General features: G+C 36.5%; 1 protein-coding gene across 1 annotated transcript; it reads left to right on the forward strand.

Moving 5' to 3' along the window:
* The first annotated feature begins 53 nt into the window (after positions 1–53).
* On the forward strand, positions 54–20,128 carry LOC120628687 (ubiquitin conjugation factor E4 A). Its single transcript, XM_039897249.1, has 16 exons — positions 54–869; positions 2,337–2,468; positions 2,927–3,090; positions 3,377–3,556; positions 4,001–4,153; positions 5,066–5,234; positions 6,436–6,571; positions 8,487–8,681; positions 10,039–10,209; positions 11,256–11,379; positions 12,406–12,551; positions 12,929–13,078; positions 14,091–14,334; positions 15,567–15,729; positions 16,608–16,812; positions 17,933–20,128. The coding sequence occupies exons 1-16, from the start codon at positions 242–244 to the stop codon at positions 18,081–18,083; spliced, it is 3,111 nt and encodes a 1,036-aa protein (XP_039753183.1). The 5' UTR covers positions 54–241; the 3' UTR covers positions 18,084–20,128.
* The last annotated feature ends 992 nt before the right edge of the window (positions 20,129–21,120 follow it).

A 21,120-nucleotide genomic window follows, 5' to 3' on the forward strand; every position in this document is an offset into this window, starting at 1 on the left:
AATTTTGACTTTTGAGTGATAACCATAGATAATACACGAAGTGTGATAACGAAATTACAGTCAGCGTTTTTGTGAATGCTGATTGTGTTTGTCTAAATTAAAAGCAAAAAAATAAGTATTACGGAATTAAAGTATATTTTATTAGCCCTTTGACTTGATTATAAACAGTTGCTTGCTTAAAATGTGATTAAAATATCCGTTTGTGCAATTATTTTGGTTTCATTCCAAGGTTTGCAATAAAATGTCTGATCCAAGTAACCCTTTTGCGGGTCTATTAGGAGTGTCTGGAACTGGATTGAGGAATACAAATGGCGCGGAATGTAACAGCAGTCCAGTATCATTGGACTGCAAGCAGTCGCAAGAGGAGGCCCGGATTCAGACAATAAACAAACTTGTTGAGAATGTTTTCCATTTCACCATCAATTCAAGTGCTGTGGATGGCCAAACCGATGAACAGTTGGTATATCTAGAAGAACTAGCGCAAGCTATGAACCCTAAGGTTTATATTGATTTAGAAACATTGGAGCAGGCACTTTTTGAAAGATTATTGTTACAAGACATTGAGAACAATGTTATACCCAAAACAAACAAAGCGCTTAAGGAACATATAACACAGAAACAAGTCTTTCCATATTTATTTGGCTCCATGGAAAATGTTCAGAGTTTCAGTCAAACAAATAACCAGTATATAAGGGGTGCATTGGAAAAAATGAAGGAGCTTATTCTTCGTAATGCTGTGACAGCATTAAAACAGCCTGCACTATTTGAGGGACAAGAATTTTCATTGCAGCTGGTAGAAATATTACAAAGTGGAGGGCCCCAAAGTCATACATTTTTTAGTGAATTAGTAGAAGCATTTATCGCTGATGGTAAGTGTAGTTTAGCTCTACCAAAAGACACCAACATCATGATCAACCTAATCATCTTTCAAAACTGTTGTGAACTAACAATACATATGTTAGTTTTCCATTGGACTTGCTTGAATTGGCCAAATCTTGCATAGGAGATAGGGTTCGTAGAATTTCTATTGTTAAGAAGAAGTCTAGACTTAATAATTATTCATTGTAAAGTCAACTCAGTCAACATCTCCTGAGGAGGAAAACATGCATAACGGGTACATTACGGAGGATCAGAGATTGGTGTGGAGTATACCGATTGAAGTAATTATACTGCTATTCGCAGAGTATAGAAAGTTAAGCTTAATTTTCATAATATATTATGGATTTCCACAAAGTAATTTTTATAAATAAATATACTACGACAATACACACATTGACATCTAGCATTGTACTAAGTTAAAAGTAATAAACTATAAAATAGAAAAATCCTTCCTGAAAATAAGTTAAGTTAACTTCAAGTGCACACCACTGATCTACATGGGAGCTTCACGTCACATTAGCAGAATTGCTTAATGTGGCTAAAGATATTTTCTTGTGTACTTCTTGAATTTATTGTTTTTTCACTGGAATTAGGTAAATTCCTAAATCATTTCAATGAAGAAGTCAATGGTATTATTGGTAACAATAAATATAACGATAGAATTCAAAAATAATTCAAAAAGTTGATGTTAATGGAAAGCAGTCTGACGGGTCATTTGTGAAAATATGTGTCCCTGAGGGGTCTTTTCTTACCTTGCTAAGGACAATCACGTGATAGGATAGTTTACGGAAGACACATCACTGATGTTTAAAATTAAATGACGCAAAAAATATTGACTATGTAAACAAATGTCCCGCTAAAGTCATACAATAATTTAGCTCTGAATGAAAAAAAACCAAGTGTATTAAATTCACGTTACCTAATGTGCAACAAGAAAAACAATTGTAGAACTCAATGATGAGGTATTGGATCCGGTGGATATATATAATTATATTAACATATACAATATTTCTAGGTATAACGTTAGATGCTAAACTTCAATGGGCCCACATATAAATAATTTATCGAACAGACACAGCTCTGCATCATACGCAGTTAAAAAGATATAGTATGACAGATATAGAAACTGCGTGGCTTGTGTATTTAGCTACTTTCACAGCATTATGTCTTACAGCATATTATTATGGGGTAATGCTGCTGATATTGATTCTATTTTTGTACTGCAGAAGAGGACTGTTTATGCTATATATAAAATGGGCCCCAGATTCTTTAAGAGATAAATTTAAAGAAGCTAACATTATGATGGTGCTAAGTCGATGAATGCAGTTATCTTTTTCACTAACATTAGTGTTAAATGTTAAATGTATGACCACTTCATAAGTGCTTGTGATAAGGTATACATGAATAAAACATTTTGAATTTGAATTTATAAACTAAAAAAAATATTGTCTTTTCAGAAACTGAAGATTGTCAAAACCAACTGCGAATATCAATGATACCAGTTCTAAAGAGGATTCAATTTGATATAGACAAGTCAAACTTAATAAATCTACCCATTTACATATTACCATCAATACAACTATTTGCAGGTAAAAAATAATCTATATTTGTCTTTTTTAAAGCTGATGCTGAAAGTGTAGATTGATTCACTTCACACTTTAGATTCCAGTGCGAAAGTCTGCCCCTGTCTGTCCTAACCAAACCTTCTAAAAAGTCTCAGGATAGGCACACTCTCACCAGCATGTTAATGGGGCACTAAAAAAGCCTGATACCAGTCCCAAGATTACAAAGCTCAGATCTCTATCTACTTGTTTACAACAAATTACAATTACTATTATCTAAGTTGACTATTTATGTAATCTGCCAGGGTCTGCATCAACTAGTTCTCCATCAGCGCTTGTTTTTTTTTTTCAAGTTGATTATTCAAAAATAAGATGCTTTAGCATTTGTGCAAAATTACCCACCCAAAAACAATCTGTGACCAGTTTGGTCTGGTCAATAAAGTAAGAACATGAAAGTGGTAAATATTATTTTCTTTGTATTAAAGGTAATCCACATTTAGCATGGATATTGTTGGAAACATGTGAACCAAAAAATGAGACAAATGGAAGACTGTACCAAGAATCTGTTATTGGGGCTTTGTTGAGCTTGTCAGTTTTACCTCGGAACACTACAGCCATGCATGATTTTTTTGATAATCCTATGGACCAGGTATTATATTTTAATTGTGAATATTTTAATACTCTGTATTTGAATCGAAACCTTAAATTAAATTAAATAAAATAACTACACATTTTTGTCTCATGTATAATGTCACCATCATATGACCCCCATATATATATCCAGCCAACATAGATTACCCATATTGTAGGTATGTAATGTGTGAGTAAATCTTATTTATCTTATTGAAAAGGGAATTTATATTACATTTTATAAAGCCTTGTTTTTTGTTCATACTATAATTTGAATTAGCACAGGCATTTTTTTTTCTTTTCAGGCAGCCACATCAATGATCGAAACATCTATCTGGAATGCATCGTCACACCTTACGAATAATTTGCACAAAATATTTTTAACTCTGCTAAAAGGTGGTCCAACAATAAAAAACAGATTACTATCATGGATAGGAAAGTGTTTAAAAAATAATGCTGCCAGAGGAAAACTTTGGAATGTTCAGGTATTGTTTATATTATATATTCAGCTAATTAATTAATTCTTTGATAGCTCTAGCATTCACAGTGCCTGGCATAAGTCTTATACGTTACTATAACTGTAACAAAAGCTTGGGTGTGAATTGCTCTAGCTTCATAGCTTAATATAAATAAACTCTGAGATGGTGATAACAAAAATATTTAAATTTACCTGGCTAAGTTTGTTGTGGGCTCTTCTTAGACCAGGGCGCGTTTGGAACCCTCGTAGCTTTAGCTTTAAGTTGGCGTACGAAGTGATCACCATCCACTTACAATTATATAAATATATATGTATGCAGGCTTCCTAAGTGCCTTTGATAGGCCTACACGAATAAATACATTTTTTAAAGAAATTTTGAATTTGAATTTATAAATCATAGGGAATATCATCATTATATCTGTTTAAACAATGGAATTATTTCAACTTCTAGGCTGGAGTAATGAGTGTGGCAACGTTACGCTGTGTTTCTGATGGATTTATGTTAAACCTTGGTGCAGTTCTTTTGCAGTTGTGCCAACCATTTTGTACAATGGCTAATGATCCAAAGTCACTTAAAATTGATCCTACTTACGGTGCAGTACTGGTAAGTATTTTATAATCGTTATGTTATCAAATAGATGTTTAGGACACACTTACATTCTGGTTTGAAAGGGGACACAAAGCTGATCGGGCTTATTGCTAAGTCCTTCTGGGAAAGTGACTGGGGCTCTCAGGTAGCCCTCCCATTGTCCTGATGCACTGCAGCATCAAGTATCTTTGTGTAACCAATGCCTCCATTCTTGTTCTGCACAGCCACCTAGACACTTGGAAAGATATCTGTTCAATTGTCTGTGACCTGATATTAGTCACACCATGCTCGTAACTTTACCTCTATGCAAGCTGAGTAGTTTGAAAGTTTAGGAATGTGACTGTAGTCTGTCTGTCTAAAAAAACAAAAAACTTGAAACATTAGAAGTAGGAATAAACTTACCGTGCAATATACTAGGTTACATTATATTCATAATTGGTTTATAGGAAATTGCATACAATTCAACAATAAACTACCCATTGACATCTTGGAGATGTCTCTTAAAAAGTTCAAAGTCTGTATTAAACGTAAGCTTTTAGACAAGTCCTATTATAGTATAAAGGACTACGTAATCGATAAAAAAGCTTGGGTGTGAATTATTGCTCTAACCAGGTTGCTCTTCTAATAATTTTAAAAGACATTGTGTGATGGTGATAACAAAAAAAAAACACCCTGCTAAGTTTGTTGTGGGCTTCTTCTTAGATCAGAACACGTTTGGAACCCTCGTAGCTTTTGTTTTAAGTTTACGAATGTGGTTATCGCCATCATCTCACTACCGTGTAATTCTTATGTACACATCAAAAGTGCCACCTATGGGCCTACTTGAATAAAGATATTTTTGACTTTGACTTTGCAGTTAGTTGCATTTGGCCATAGTTTCGAATGCTGATATAGCTTTTTTGCAACTAAAAATTTTTTTATTTGCAGCCAGAAGAATGTGCAGCAAAATCTGTCCATCTTGATTGTCTGCACACTGAAACATGTTTATTGCCAGCACGTGAATCGGAGGATGGGCAAACGATGAAGAGGCCGACCGCTGACACATACAGTTTTGTTACAGAGTGCTTCTTTATGACACAGAAGTGTATTGACTTAGGTTAGTTGTCGCATCACCATCTTTATAACTTTTTTTAAGTGTTACAAAGTCGAAGGTCAGCTCTTTACAAGTCAGTGACTGGCCATACAGGATGTTCACGATTCAATGCTTACAATAGACCCATTATTTGGTTATTCACGATAACCATGGCAATCGGTACATTTCTCGAATAGGAATATTCCTTTTTTTTTTGCGTAGTCCTGACTTTTAAAAAGTAACGTCTATCGTTTTGTGATTCTACCAACGCTTCGGAAGATGCCTCCAAAATCTTATATTTTAATACATTTTACTATTTTGTTCTATTCATTATTTTGTGCAGTTAAAAGTGAAGCCAGTTTCTTCAATGCTTTTTTGTCAAGAAAATAATAAATTTTATAGGAAACTTAATTAATATTCTTTGAAATATTTTGTGAATTTATGCAATGACAGATCTAAAACTACCCTTGGAATCATATCTCTAACTATATAACATTAAAAAGGAATTTCTGCAATCTATGACAAACTAATTTGTGTCTATATCTAGTAAATCGAGTCGAGGTACTACCTAAGTCGTCTATTTGTTTATTCGGACTAATATAGGTCTAACAGAAGCTATATTATCATTGACTTCGGAAAGTAGCACCTACTTCTATTCAAAATTCGGTCTAAGAGAAAGAAGAAGAAGGAAGGAAATTGTTTATTTGTCCACATAATTGCTCACTGGGTCACACTATGATATCGGAACCGTTGGCTCCAGGCTTTCAGCCTGTACAGTAAGATTATGGTCAAATAGGTTCCCGTCTCAGCACGAAGCCAAAATAAGCTGCGGCGGTTGTTTGTGTGCTAACAGACGTGCTTGCGACTGCTTAATTATTTATGACAATACCTTAAATCTATACATAACAAAAGTAAAACATGGTACGAAATATAAAATATACCGAGCTAAAATGAAAAGCAAAAAACAAAGTCAGCCAGTGTCCATGGTAACGTTACGTGGTACTGTTACGTTGGTGTTTTACACACAAACACATAAGGAAAAAATAATTTAATGAATGCCCTTATAATTATTGTTTTAAGAACTATTTATTTTTTATTGCACTAACAAATGTGCTTTGAGTTTTTCTGTATAAATCTTAAATAAATCGTTGGTTTCCAATAAAAATACTTTCCAATTATGTTACGAAATAATTTATGATAAATAATAATAATTTATTTTTGTTAGGTGTACGTGTGTGTGCGGAAAAACTATGGCGCTGCGGTCAGGACCTGGGGAGAGCTCAAAGAGCGATTGCGGATGCAGCATCGGCCCACCACATGATTGAACCTATGCGACAGCAGGCACAGTTCCTTATGACCAAGTAATTATATATATATATATATATATAGCATTTAACCATTTCAAGGCTTTAGACGATTTAAAATTAAACAATGGATTGGTGATTTTTCATTTACGAAATTACAATTAGCAATCATGCATTTTATGTCCATACTAAATTATTAAATAATCTAGATTGTCTCTGCTAAATACATAAAAGTTTCTATGAGCGAAAGCAGTAAAATAGAAGCCCCATATAAGTCAATGAGCGTGAGCAAGACCAAGCGAGAGCTCCGATCGTTTACGAAGACACGATCTGAGCTGTATCGTGTAATTTCGGCGCTTAGAGCAATAATAAATTCAAATTCAAATTCAAATTCATTTATTTCAAGTAGGCCTACTTTATAAGCACTTTTGAAACGTCAAGTATGCATGTTTGTGTGACTCTACCACCGGTTCGGAAAGCAGATTCTACCGAGAAGAGCCGGCAAGAAACTCAGTAGTTGCTCTTTTCCAACATCAACATTTACAATCATTTTGCTATCTTGCGGGAGATGAGAGCGAGGCTGGCTGCTTCCATTCTACCTTGTCATTGAGGAATTCATCAAATGTATAGTAACCTCGCTGTACTAGATGCGTTTTTACACATTTTTTAAATGTATGCATTGGTAGGTCAAGAATTTCCTTAGGAATCATGTTGTAAAAGCGTATACTCAACCCCACAAAGGAGTTCTGCACCTTTCGCAGACGATATGCAGATATCACTAATTTATGACCGTTTCTGGTAAGTCGATTGTTAATTTCAGCTTTTGATTTATAAAGATTAATATTTTGCCTCACAACAAAATAATAAATAATAATAATAATTATGCCATCAATAAGTCATTCTATGAGTCGGTTGCTACCACAGAGTCTACCTGCCAGAGTAACGTAGTGCTTGTATACTCATTGCCCATGCATCGTTGAGCAAAACATAAAATATTGTGTTTATTTACTCATTGCTATCAAGTATTGATTATTTTGTGAATTGCATTGCGGAATAGTGGAGCAACATGAGGAAGAGATGTTTATTGTAAAGCAAGCACGGCTTTTCGGCTTCTATGGTAGTACCGCCACTGCAACCAAGTGATATTTTAATTGGTACGAGTTTGTCATAACTGCCATACCCTCTAACATGTTAGCCCGCAGTTGTCACTTAAACTCTATCATTTACCAGTACCCTCAGGTGAGAATGACTAACTTTATTGGAGTTTTGAAAAGAAGTCTGTGTGAAGCTATGGGTAGATCTAGTGAGTTTAGACAGACTACAATGTTTTATGAAAATTAAGCTTAATTTGCTATACTCCGCGAATAGCAGGAGAATCTATATGTTGTTATTTATAATTTCTTCAATCCTTATACTCCACACCAAACAGATCTTCGGCAATGTACCCTCTACGCACGTTTCGTTCCGAAACCGGAGCATCCTCAGGAGATGTTGACTTTACAATTATAAATTGTTCACCGATGATCTGTTTGGTGTAGACAGTGGCGTGCATAGAGGATATGCACAGGGTATGCGGATGATATAAAATGAAGAAAATATCCAGTACGAGTTATAAAAAACTTAATGAAAGACATTGTAAAACAAGTATACGAATTGAAGTATAGCAAATTAAGCTCAATTTTCATAATATATCATGTATAAGTAACGGCTACTTCTATTCAATATAATAAAAATAAAAATAGCCTTTATTTCTAGAAACATGCGATAAAACAATGCAAATTAAAATTATTTAAGTTCATAAAAACATTTACAATACATATATTACATTATTATTAAAACATTACATTAATTTTAATTTGTTGATATCATTATTAGAATAATAAAAAAATATATAAAATTAAGTAACTATATATGTAATATCATAAAATTTCTTCTATTCAATATACTACAATGTTAATTCTTTAACAATTAGGTTCGTCAGCTTTCGATGCGCGCTTCTTGAGAACGAGATGCTAACAAACCTGCACCGCCTGCAAGCCATGACGTGCACTTGGCTGGCGCAAGTGGCGGCGCGACCTAACCCCGAAGTGCCGCAATCCAGCTACGCGCCCTTAACTGTTATGCCGATGCAAATGCCTATTACTACACCACCTCCTGATACTTTAAGGTCAGTATTAGAGTACAACAAGACTTTAAGATTATAATTTTCAATGACAAACGTTGATGTTCCTACAATAGAAATTATAATTCTGACGCAAATGTGTCAACAATATTAAAATATTGGATAGAAGCAGGCTTAACAAGTATTCATTATAAAGTCAACATGAGGATGCTCCGGTTTCGGAGCGAAACGTGCATGTAGGGTACATTGCCGAGGATCTGTTTGGTGTGGAGTATACGCATTGAAGAAATTATAAATTACAACACACAGATTCTCCTGCTGTTCGCGGAGTATAGCAAATTAAGCTTAATTTTTATAATATAATCTTAAAATAATTTTATTCGTGCCGTGTGATGACAGCAGAATACAGTTGTCTCCAACTCTCCTCTTCCCATGGGTGTCGTACGATGCGAGTAGGGGTATTTAACGGAGCACGGAAGCAGAGTCCTCTGTAGTACTACTACCATGTACTGCGACCACCAACTGATCTCCCGTTGGACTCTAGAGGACTTTAGTCCAGCCGTGGGCTGCCATTGACAACTGCTTCAAGAGGTTGTAGAAAGTCCAAGCTGTTGTCAAAACGCAAGTGGAAAGTTGCATGAGCTCGTGCGACTGCGAAGCTCAGGCGAGCCCGGCGGATATTAATGATTTTACGTGGTTTTTAAGTGACAAAATTTTGAAATATTATTTTTATTAAGTGTTTTAACAACCCTTATTGTACTTTGAGAGTCGCGATTACTCAGATGCGGTATGAATTTCGTAAAGATATAAGGGATATACTTATGTACAGTCCGATTCAAATTTTATGTCGTCGCGGAAGTTAGCTACGAGTGTAGCTTCGCGCAAGTAACCATATCGTCCCGCTGATTTGCTGATACCGAATATGGAATTCTGCGCAACTCAACGCACGAAGTTCGAGAAGTCAATAAAGTATGATTCGGACTGTTCATTATTATCTATTTGTGACAAAATACTATGTGACAATGAGATGGGCGAGCACATACTTAGTTAATCCATAATAGGTTTAAATTGATTGGCCAGGCAATAGTTATATGTTGTGTTAAATAGTGAAAGTTCTTAAGTGCTTGCGACGGTACATTACACACGAATGTACCGCGAATTAAAATATCAAGCAAGTGATAATTGAATTGAGAAACGACGAAAGAAAATGTTGAAGGTGTTGATAAACGGCGACACAGCACCTGCATGTTTTAGAGTTCTCCATAACGTTCTCAGAAGGGTATGAGTTCTACCAATCCGCATTCGGCCAGCGTGAATACGGTCTAAACCCTTCGCATTCTGAAAAGAGACCCGACCCCTTTAGTGGGGCTGATAATTATGCTGGAATACTTTATGTTACCAGATGCATTCCAGAATTCGTACTAGAGAATATAGTTGTGCTGATAACAATGGCACGGCGTACTGTAGGCGCCATCACCGAGGAAGCTGACATCGCAGGACTGTTGGAACCGGCGCTGACGCTTGTACTCACCTTCATGGGCGACTCGTCGCGGACTTACAACCCGCACTTGAGGTGATTTAACCACTATTGTTCCGTTGTCGTCAGCAAATGAATTACAATAAACGCTAAAAAAATGTATGAATATTATGTCGCAGTGGGGAAACAGTTTTTCCGAAAAACCTGAGGATGGTTGCCATTGGATAATCCGAGCTAGTTATTAATAACCCCATTCTCTCCCTCTCTCTCTCTCTGGTCGTTCCTTCATTACTGGAGATCGTAGTCCTGGTGAGATCTCAACGTCGAGTTGGTACTGTCTTCAGCCGCTTCTGTTGTTGGCCATTTTGGCGATTTGATCGAAGGGGCACGAATTTGATTTTTTCAACTATAATTTTTCAGGCTATCATTCCCCCGCCGATTGAATTGCTCATAAATATTTAATGTTACAAACTAACCTACTCGTAACAAACGAATTGCGTGAAGTAAAACAAGAAAATATGACCTTCTCAAGTTTGTACATACAAAATGTATATGAAAATTCACATTGCGGGAGCAGACGTATTAAGAGCAACGAAGAAAATGTACTAAGTGACACTGTTTTTACATTAGTTACCAAAAAGTGTCATTATTAAACACTAACCGTTTTTTAGGTTTTGGTAACAAACATAAGAAAGTCACGCAAAGTTGTTTCTAAATATACGTTACTTTTAATCGTTCTAGGTGCTTAAAGACTGGATATCACTAAACCCTAAAAAGAGTTGAAGATTTTTAGCCTTCCGTACCCAAAGGGTAAAACGGGACCCTATAACTAAATCTCCGTTGTCCGACCGTCTGTCTGTCCGTCCGTCTGCCATCAGGTTGTATCTCATGAACCGTGATAAGTACAATTTAAATTTTCACAGATGATGTATGTTGCCGGTATAACTAAAAATGTCTACTAAAACAGAATAAAATAAATATTTAAGGGGACTCCCATACAGCAGACATGACTTTTTTGTCGTTTTCACAGATCCGACTCGCCCTTGGCCGGTTTTGTTCTTTATATTTCCATTAAATTGGTTTTAAATAATTAATTATTAGAAATTTGATGGCACTAATTTATGATTTCGTTAATGCTCTAGGGCTCGTCTCGCAGAATGTCTCGAAGCAATGTTGCCGAATCACCCGGATGATCAGCAACCATTGAGCAATATTGCGTCATTCTACAGGGAGCAACTCTTCAAAAACCACCCACATAGACTGCAAGTAAGATTATTTACTTATATTATATTATGTTAAGTTGCAAAGTTTATTAGGATAATGTTTTGGTGGATGTGTTCAGTTATCTTCTATTCTTTAGTTTTACCGTCCTCTAACATAGAACCACGAGGCATAGAAAGTTTAAATTGATATCGCATATTAATATAACTAGCGGACCCGTGAAAATTCGTCTGCACCAAATCGGTTATTACCGGAAACACGAAATAAATGACATTTTCTATAAATGAATCCTAGCTAGATCGATTTATAGCCCCCGAAACCTGTATACTAAATTTCATGAAAATCGTTGGAGCCGATTCCGAGATTCAAATTATATATATACAAAAATTGCTCATTTAAAAATATATGATATTATCTTGCAACGTTTATTAGGATGTATTGGTTTGTCTGTTCAACTTTCTTCTATTTGATTTTGTTTTACCCTCCTCTCCCCTAAAACTATATATAGAACCGCGAGGCGTCGAAAGGTTGCACCCTTAAATTGATATCGCATCGACACATACGAAGCGTTTCGCTCTCTAGTTTCTAACAAGCTAAGATCTAGAATGTCCTTACAGCTTTCGCCATCTCGGTTTCCGTTACGTTTGGATACATGGTGACAAATCGATGACACAGGCGAAACTTCTTAGGATACAGCTCAGACGCAATATAGTTTCGTTCGGTTCGGTTTTTTACCGGATATACTTCGGGTTAAGCTTATTTTTCATAATATATCATGGAACTCCACAAAGAACCGCCTGCTTCTATCCAATATTTAACATATCATTCAAGATTTTAATGAATTATGAGCAAAGTTATATAATTATTATGAAAATTGTGTCTTTATTTTTTTTTTCAAACAACCCGTCAATGTTTGATCTTCATTGAATGAACTGTATGCACAATACCTATTTACTAACCTCTATGATCCAAAAACAATTGCGTAGTACAATTTATTTCAAACCTAATAAAGACATAACTTGCCAAAAGTGCAAAGAGTGTATTTAATTATGTATTGTTATGATTTCACAGCTCTTGCCTTGCCTGCTGGACGTGTTTGTAGGGATAGAAATGACGGGGCAAAGTGTGCAATTCGAGCAAAAGTTCAACTATCGCCGTCCGATGTACCTCGTTATGGATTTCCTTTGGGGCATCGAGGAACATAGGGACGCTTTTACGTGAGCTTTTTTTTTTATTACAAAACATTATCATCATCACCGACCTATTTCCGGTCTACAACAGGACACGGGTCTCCGCTCAGAATGAGATAAAACAAAATAATAACTAATAGTGTATTATATTTTTGGTTTTTTCTAACAAAAAACGTTATTTGGAGGAATAACTAGCATTAATCCTTCTTTATTATTGCACCTTCATATATATAAATTCCCCACATTACAATAAGATTTTGATTTTACCACATCGTCAGTTTTGAGGAAGAATTAGCGAATGAATTTTCTTTTCGAATAAAGCAAGATCAGGGTTGCATTCAGGAAAAAAATGCATTATTCCTTTCTTAAGAATTGCACCTTCATGTCTTTGTAAATGTTTCCAGGCTATTAGCAAGAGAAGCCGAATCTAACATGGACGCAGTGCACCCACCGATATTCCTACGCTTCGTCAATTTATTGATGAACGACGCCATTTTTCTGTTGGACGAAGCGCTGGGGAACATGGCCCAGATACGCACGATGCAAACCGCCCAGTATGTATCCCATTTTTCAATAATTACTCCAATTAATTAGAAATATGGACTTCATAAAGAAAAAAGTTGCTTATCTAGTATGGAGGGTAGAGGTAAGGAGAGTCATCTTATATGGGAGAAAAATTGAAAAAGTGTCCAGTTGTATGCGCTAAATAACAGTTCAAAAATCCTCCACAATGGCGCTGGTGGATGCACAGGGTATGGTATGAATGTAGCAATCGTAGATGAATTGAAGTATGCCGAGTTAAAAAATTTAATGTCATTATCGACTAAAGTAGTTAATTATTGAGAATTTCAACAACTTACGTTGTACAAAATATTGTGGTAAATATAACCTTGCTTCCTTGTTTATTTTCAAGCCTACTCTAACAATATTTGGTTTGGCGCTTCTTTTAAGAGTTACCTTGATGCAAATGTGGCGCCATCCTAATTTAATACATTTTGACGACACTTTTTTATATACACAGATGATCCTCCTTACCTCTACCCTCCATATTATCTAGGGCATGTGTTTCGGCATGACAGATACAGGCTACTGCGACTGATAATTATGGGCAAAGTTGCTGGAAAGAGACGCATGGGTTGCAAGAGGAAGTCTTGGTTGCGCAACATTAGAGGGTGGACTGGGATCGCGAGTGCCGCCCAGCTGTTTAGCCTCGCGAGAGAAAAGGAAAATTATTTAAAACTGACATACTTCATAGTTGGAGAGCCACCTAAAGAAGGAGATCATAACATTATAATATCTTAACCATAATTTTTGCGAATATTATAAATTCGAAAGTGTGTCCGTTTGTTTGTTACTTACGTTCGGCTTAACCGCAGAAAGAACCGATCTTGATGAAATTTAGCACGTATATAGTTTGTATCCTGGAGACTGTTAACGTTCTCGTGGGACATAAATATAACCAGCTATCGTTGCGAAATATTACCGAAAAAAACGCGGACAACTAGATAATTACTACACAATCCTCACCAAAAGTCCGAAATTGCATTGGTTGTGTGTTCCGTGCAGAGAATCGGGAGCATGGGCCAACTTGCCCGCTCAAGAACGCGAACAGAACCTCGCCAATCTGTCACACATTGGCATGCTAGCACGGTTCGACAACATCCTCGGTCGGGACACTATACGGACCCTTGTGAGGCTCACCGCGCACGCTCCGTACGTGTTTTGCCATCCCACCCTCGTAGACCGAATCGCCTCCATGCTCAACTATTTCCTGCTGCATCTCGTGGGACCTAATAAGAAGAATTTTAAGGTGAGTTGCACTTGCTTACGTGCCTTGTGAGCTTTAAAATGGTGGAACGTTTCGGCCGTGACTAGTAACCACCCTACCGACAAAGATGTGCCGCCAAGCTGTTTAGCATTCCGGAACAACGTCGCGTAGGTACCAATTATGGGTTTACCATACCGGGTTTAATTTACCTGCCTAAAAGAGAAGGCTGCTACCATTTTTGAAAAATTACTAATTAACCTATGCTATTTCGTTTGGGTTATTGTCTATACATAACCCAAAAGAAGTAGTAAGAAGAAAAACAATAAAAAAAATATATGGTACAAATATAGCGTAGCAAGTTAGCAATCGTCTTTTTGTACTTTTCTTTACTGTCGTGTCGACATTAAAAAAAAGTATAATATTTTAGATTTCGATATATCGAATTAAATTTTTCAATATATTTGCACTTTTTCAGTTTCTACTGTGCTTTTTTTTCTCTTATTAGATTCTTAATCCCAGCGGTTTCAGTTCGTAATATAACTTACCGTAATGTACCTTACCGTATTTTAAATGGTTTCGATACCGATATGTTGTTCGTCCATATTATGTAAAGTGATTTTATTTAGCTCAATATGCTATATTTGTGTCATTATCAAAATTAAGCTTAATTTGCTATAATACTCCGCGAAAAGCAGGAGAATCTGTGTGGTGTAATTTATAATTTCTTCAATCCTTATACTCCACACCACACAGATCCTCGGCAATACACCCTCTACGCACGTTTCGCTCCGAAACCGGAGCATGAATGTTGAATAATTGTTAAGTCAAAGTGACTTAACAATTATTGTTAAGTCAAAGTGACTTAACAATTATTGTTAAGTCAAAGTGACTTAACAATTATTCATTGTAAAGTCAACATCTCCTGATGATGCTCCGGTTTCGGAGCGAAACGTGCGTAGAGGGTGTATTGCCGAGGATCTGTGTGGTGTGGAGTATAAGGATTGAAGAAATTATAAATTACACTACACAGATTCTCCTGCTTTACGCGGAGTATAGCAAATTAAGCTTAATTTTGATAATATATCATGGATTTCCGAAAAGTAACGCCTGCTTCTATACAATATATTTGTTTCGTAAACTAAACCATCCTTTCATACTTTTTTTTTTATATCAATTCAAGCAACAGTTATATTTTATATAATAAACAAATTTTGTTTTTTTGCCATTAATAGAAATAAGATACAACACTGTCTACCTCTTTCTCTCGCTTTCAGGTGAAAGATTTGAAAGAGTACGAGTTCGATCCAGCGAAAACGGTAATGGACATTTGTCAGATGTACGTGGAACTGGGCAACAACCAACGCTTCTGTGCCGCCGTGTCTGACGACGGCCGCTCCTATTCGCCGCAGCTGTTCACGCTTGCGGAGGCCGTACTAGGTAATTAAGTCAAGTCAAAGTCAAAAATATCTTTATTCAAGTAGGCCCGTAGGTGGCACTTTTGATGCGTACATTACATGAGAATTACACGATGATGGCGATAAACATTTTTTCTTGTATAATTCTCCATGTGGTGTACAAATAAAGAGTAACAGTAATAATAATAATATTCGCAAACTTAAAACTAAAGCTATGAGGGTTCCAAACGCGTCCTGGTCTAAGAAGAAGCCAACAACAAACTTAGCCGGGTGTTTTTTTTGAGAGCTGTGGTTTTAAGTTGGAGGTCCCGAGTTCGATTCCCGGCAATTTTCGAAATTTTTATTTCCTATTTCCTCTGGTCTGGTCTGGCGAGAGGTTTCGGCCGTGGCTAGTTACCACCCTAACGACAAAGACGTGCCGCTAAGCTAAGCGATTTGCCGACTAGGACACTATTCATTGTAAAGTCAACATCTCCTGAGGATGCTCCGGTTTCGGAGCGAAACGTGAACAGATCTGTTTGAACAGAACCGAAGATCTGTTTGGTGTGGTACACCATACAGATTCTCCTGCTTTTCGCGGAGTATAGTAAATTAAGCTTAATTTTAATAATATTCTATTTCTTTTATCCATATTCTTTTCTATTATCCATTCTATTCTTTAAAGTTTCATCCTATATTTATATATTTGATGAAATTTAAAATAATCACAGATTTAATTACCAGTCTATTTTATTCTTCATTATTTGCTTCAAAAGTAGGCGTACATTGCCTTATTTATTATTTTCAACTCTCTACTAGCATTACAGGTTTTTTTTTTCATTCACTAGCGTAGACTTTAACATTCTGATGCACCTACCTACGTAAATAAGAAAAAATAAGGCTGGTTTACATTTTCAACAGTGCGCATCGGAGGTGGTGGTCTTATAACATCGCTGCAGGAGGTGGCAGCGCGAGTTGGCACGCTGGCTGTGCAGCGGCAACGGGACGAGGAGATCCTGGCGAACGCGCCCGAGGAGTTCCTTGACCCCATCATGAGCACCCTCATGATGGACCCCGTCATACTGCCAAGCTCGAGAACAACCGTCGACAGAATCACTATCGCCAGGTATGTTTTGTAACTATACTCCGATCGTTTAGTTTTTTTTTTATATTATAATAATGGACGGACTAAGCAGGCTCAGTTGATGGTAAGTTTTCATTCCACTACAAGTTAGCCCTAGAATGCAATCTCACCTGGTAAATTATGATACAGTCTCAGATGGTAACAGGCTGACCCGTTGTGGTATAGCAGTTATAAAAACCACCTACCTACGGTACATCGGCGGCACGTCTGTCTGTAGGGTAGTAACCAGCCACGGCCGAAGCCTCTCGCCAGACCAGACTAGAGAAAGGTCGGCATGAAGTCCAGCGGTTCCGTGCAGACCTTGCAGATAGGGAGGGGTGGGGGTGGGGGGGAGTCCGTGCAAGTCTTCTGTCTTCAGGCAGAAGTCCGAAGGGATTTTTTCCGAAAATTATTGGAATGTTTCATACATTGAATTAGGGACCTCCAACTTAAAACCACAGCGATCACCGCTGCGCCAGGGAGGTCGTCCCGACAGACTAGACGATAGAAAATTCAGCCATAATAAATTGCCAAATTACCCCCGCTGGGTATCGACTCCCAGACCTCCCACTTAAAACCATATCGCTCACCGCTGCGCCAGGAAGGTCCTCAAACAGAGCAAAATTTCAAAGCGCTTGCAATGATCACGTCCTGCAAAGTTCTGCCATCAAACGATACACAGTAATGCTGCTTCGACGTAGAAATAAGTATTGCTTTCTGATTTTTGTTGTCCAGGTAAGGCTGCACTGCACCGAGCTTGACAATTTTTTTTTTTACATATATACTACGACAATACACACATCGGCATCTAGCCCCAAAGTAAGCGAAGCTTGTGTTATGGGTACTAAGAAGAATGATGAATATTTTTATGAATAATATACATAAATACTTATAATATACAGATAAACACCCAGACATTGAAAAACACTTATGTTCATCACACAAACATTTTCCAGTTGTGGGAATCGAACCCACGGCCTTGGACTCAGAGCAGGGTCGCTGCAAGATAGCCGATATTCTGGAGAAGGATATAAATAACAAACAGAAACACTTTCGCATTTATTATATTAGTATGGATATCCATTTCAAATAATTGATAACTTATAACAATACCATCTTTCAGACATCTTCTAAGCGATCAGACGGATCCGTTTAACCGTTCTCCGCTGTCTATGGATCAGGTGAAGTCGAACACCGAACTCAAGGATCGCATACAGGCGTGGATCAGCGAACAGAGGCAAAAGAATGATCCTAATAACGTCAATACTTCTTAATGTAAACGTCTATTTATTGTACATTTTACTTGAACGAGTAAGGCTAGACTTATATGAAGGCTTACTATCACAACTTCAACTGAATATTTTCTGTACTTCCCTTTTTGTTTCTCAATGTGATTGTTTTGATACCATCAAAAGCCTATAGCAGACGAAGTCGATGACAGTTAGAAATATGACTATTTTCGAATAAATGTCATGTAGCAACCGAAACCTGAATTTGGCAGGATTATATAGCATTCAGCTATATAGCCTTTGAGTTTTATAAATTTAAAATGCATATGAACAATTTCGGAACCGGCAGGATTTGAACATGCGACTCTGGCAATCGCGCCCTGAGCGCTTTTTCCGACTAAGCTACGGCTCTCCAAAAACACTAATAAAAATAATAAAATTATACCATTGAGATTATATATTTCGTCATATATGCAATATATCAGAGTTACTTGGCCGAGAAACGCCCCCGGTTACTCCAACTGCCCGATTTAATAACTTTTCCAACAACAAGGTCGTCTCGTTACAAAACACATGCATAATTTAACACTGATAGTTGTAAACTTATCGCATATTTTGTATGAGCATAACTATTACAATATAAAAAATGTGAGTGAACTTTGTTAGCTTAGTGACTAACACTTAGCTATATCTATATACTTAGCTATCCTTCGGGAGATCGATTTCAATACCCGGCAAGCATATCTAAATACCCGTAAAGCAATAAAATATCACTTTATTACTTTAATTTTTTATTTTATTTATACAGTGTAGGAAAACATGCCTGCATGCCTGAGAGTTTTCCATAAAGTTCTAAAAGACGTGTTATGTCTTTGTCTGTCGATTCGCACTTGACCATTGTGGTGCACTACGTCCCTTCCCATTTAGAAACAGGAGACACGTGCCCTTTAGTAGGCCGTTAATGAGCTGACAATGATTATGTACTTCTGATTCAATCCAGAATCTATCACTATTCCTGTATTTGCATACTGTGATAGCCAAAAAAAAGCAAGTTTTATAGTGTCCATTATAAATAAATAAATTTCAGTACAGATAGCACGATCCTACTTGGCCGGCATTTAGTTCGCTCTTCGGGTTCGCACAAGTACAATGTACAATATCATTATATAATTCATTAAAACTGTATCTTCGCAGCCACTCGTTACTTAGTTCCGTGCGACCAACTTAGGTTGCGTTCTGTAAATTTTTTTGATTTATTGAAGATTGGCGAAAAGTTATCTGCAGATCTTTGAACTATTAATTGTTCTTAATCGATATCGATTTATCCCTGCATTATCTACACGTACTGCTAGATGTCTATGCAGTGCTGTGAAACAACAACAGCATCGAGAATTAAAAAAGAATAAAGAGTTTTGATCAAGAATACTGTCTGCTTATAAGATTAAAAGGGTATTACATTACACCTTACCTCCTTGAACCGAAAGCTGACACCAACACAAACATTCCAAAAGATACTTTACGTCAGGCTAAGTTGGTTGGCCTTGAAAAATGTGCCAAAACCAAACCACGAGTATGTCTTCACGTTTGAAGAAATGTTGTGCCGACCGCACATAGGCCAAGTAGAAGACTGTGATAGATAGAAATTGCAATGATCTGCAAATAAGTTTATACATACTCAGATAGAACTTAGATATGCAACCGCTTAGGGCCACTAAGATTTATTGTTCAGCGTCCTACAAATCATAGGTAAGGTTAGGCTACGGAGATACTATCAGCTTAGGAAGAATAGGGTTATTCTAAACGGTTCAGTTTACGTAACAAAATTGAAAATTATCCATTGAGGAATTCGTTAAATGTTGATAGTAAACCTTCTTTAGTGTCATAACTCACTAGCGCGGCACGACCTGTTGCGTTTAGACGTGCTTTTTTATTGTCTTTGACGCAATTTTGAATCTTGACGCATTACCGCGGTCGTCGCGTGCTGCGTCTATTTTAAAGAGAAAACGCGTATTATTGCTAATGGAGCAAAAGAACTTAAAGTATTAAAAATATATATAAGTCTTCATAGCGAAAGAAATATATTTTGTCCCTTCTTCTAGAACTAAATTTTAAAATTACTGTAACGAAAGTTTTTAGATATTTAATAATAATAATTGTAATTATTTAAAAAATGCTACAAATATACTTTGTATTAAGACAATGAAATTTAATGATTTACAAATGTATACTGACATTCCTCCAAGTGTAGGTAGCACTAGCCAATAGCGCTTTAATAAAAAAGTAATATACGATAACTTCGACGACTTTTAGAAGCATCAAAGATGTAAATAATAAATGACAAAACATATAATTGGCATATTGAAATGGAATCCGGTCGTGTCACGATCTCAAGTGGCTACTCTGCACACAACACTGTACTCGCGTGTCTTGTAAAACAGCGTGGATTAGCACGCGACGTGCCGTGCTAGTGGGCTGTAGCACTTCATTGCACTTTTGTCACTAAGCCAATATATGGTGTTGGATATTTTGGTTGTGTGTAGTTTTCTGTAGTAATCTGGACGTATTCAGTTGTAATATAAAAACACAATGGTGCAAATTCGGAAACTTCATTAAACTATATTATACAGTTTAAAGAAATTTGTGCAACCGAATTGGCTCCAAAGTGGGAACAAAAATAATTGTATGCGATGAGCTCCTCATAACGAATTCTGAGAATGTATTTTTGTTGCTGTTATTATTTTGTATCAGGATATTATGTGTAAAGGATAATTAAACAATTGAATGTAAAGAAATTAGAAGAAAACTTTACTTTTAACGTACAATTTTGTTCTGGTCAGAATATAAGGAAAATTAAAATTTTGTCATGATTTTATTAGTTTCATTAAAACAAAATGTCTTTTCTAGTTGTAATTATTTTGCAGCCATCAAGTCTATCCATGACTACTTAGTATGGAATATTCTAAATACTCCTACGTCTTAAAATACCTTCTCAAAATACGTGATGACCGCTGGCTGTAGTGTATTTGTTTATTTAGTATTAAAAAATGCTTTGAATGTTTTATGAGGTAAAATACCCAAATAC

This window comes from Pararge aegeria, chromosome 13, assembly GCF_905163445.1.
Source record: "Pararge aegeria chromosome 13, ilParAegt1.1, whole genome shotgun sequence".
Taxonomy (NCBI): Eukaryota; Metazoa; Arthropoda; class Insecta; order Lepidoptera; family Nymphalidae; genus Pararge; species Pararge aegeria.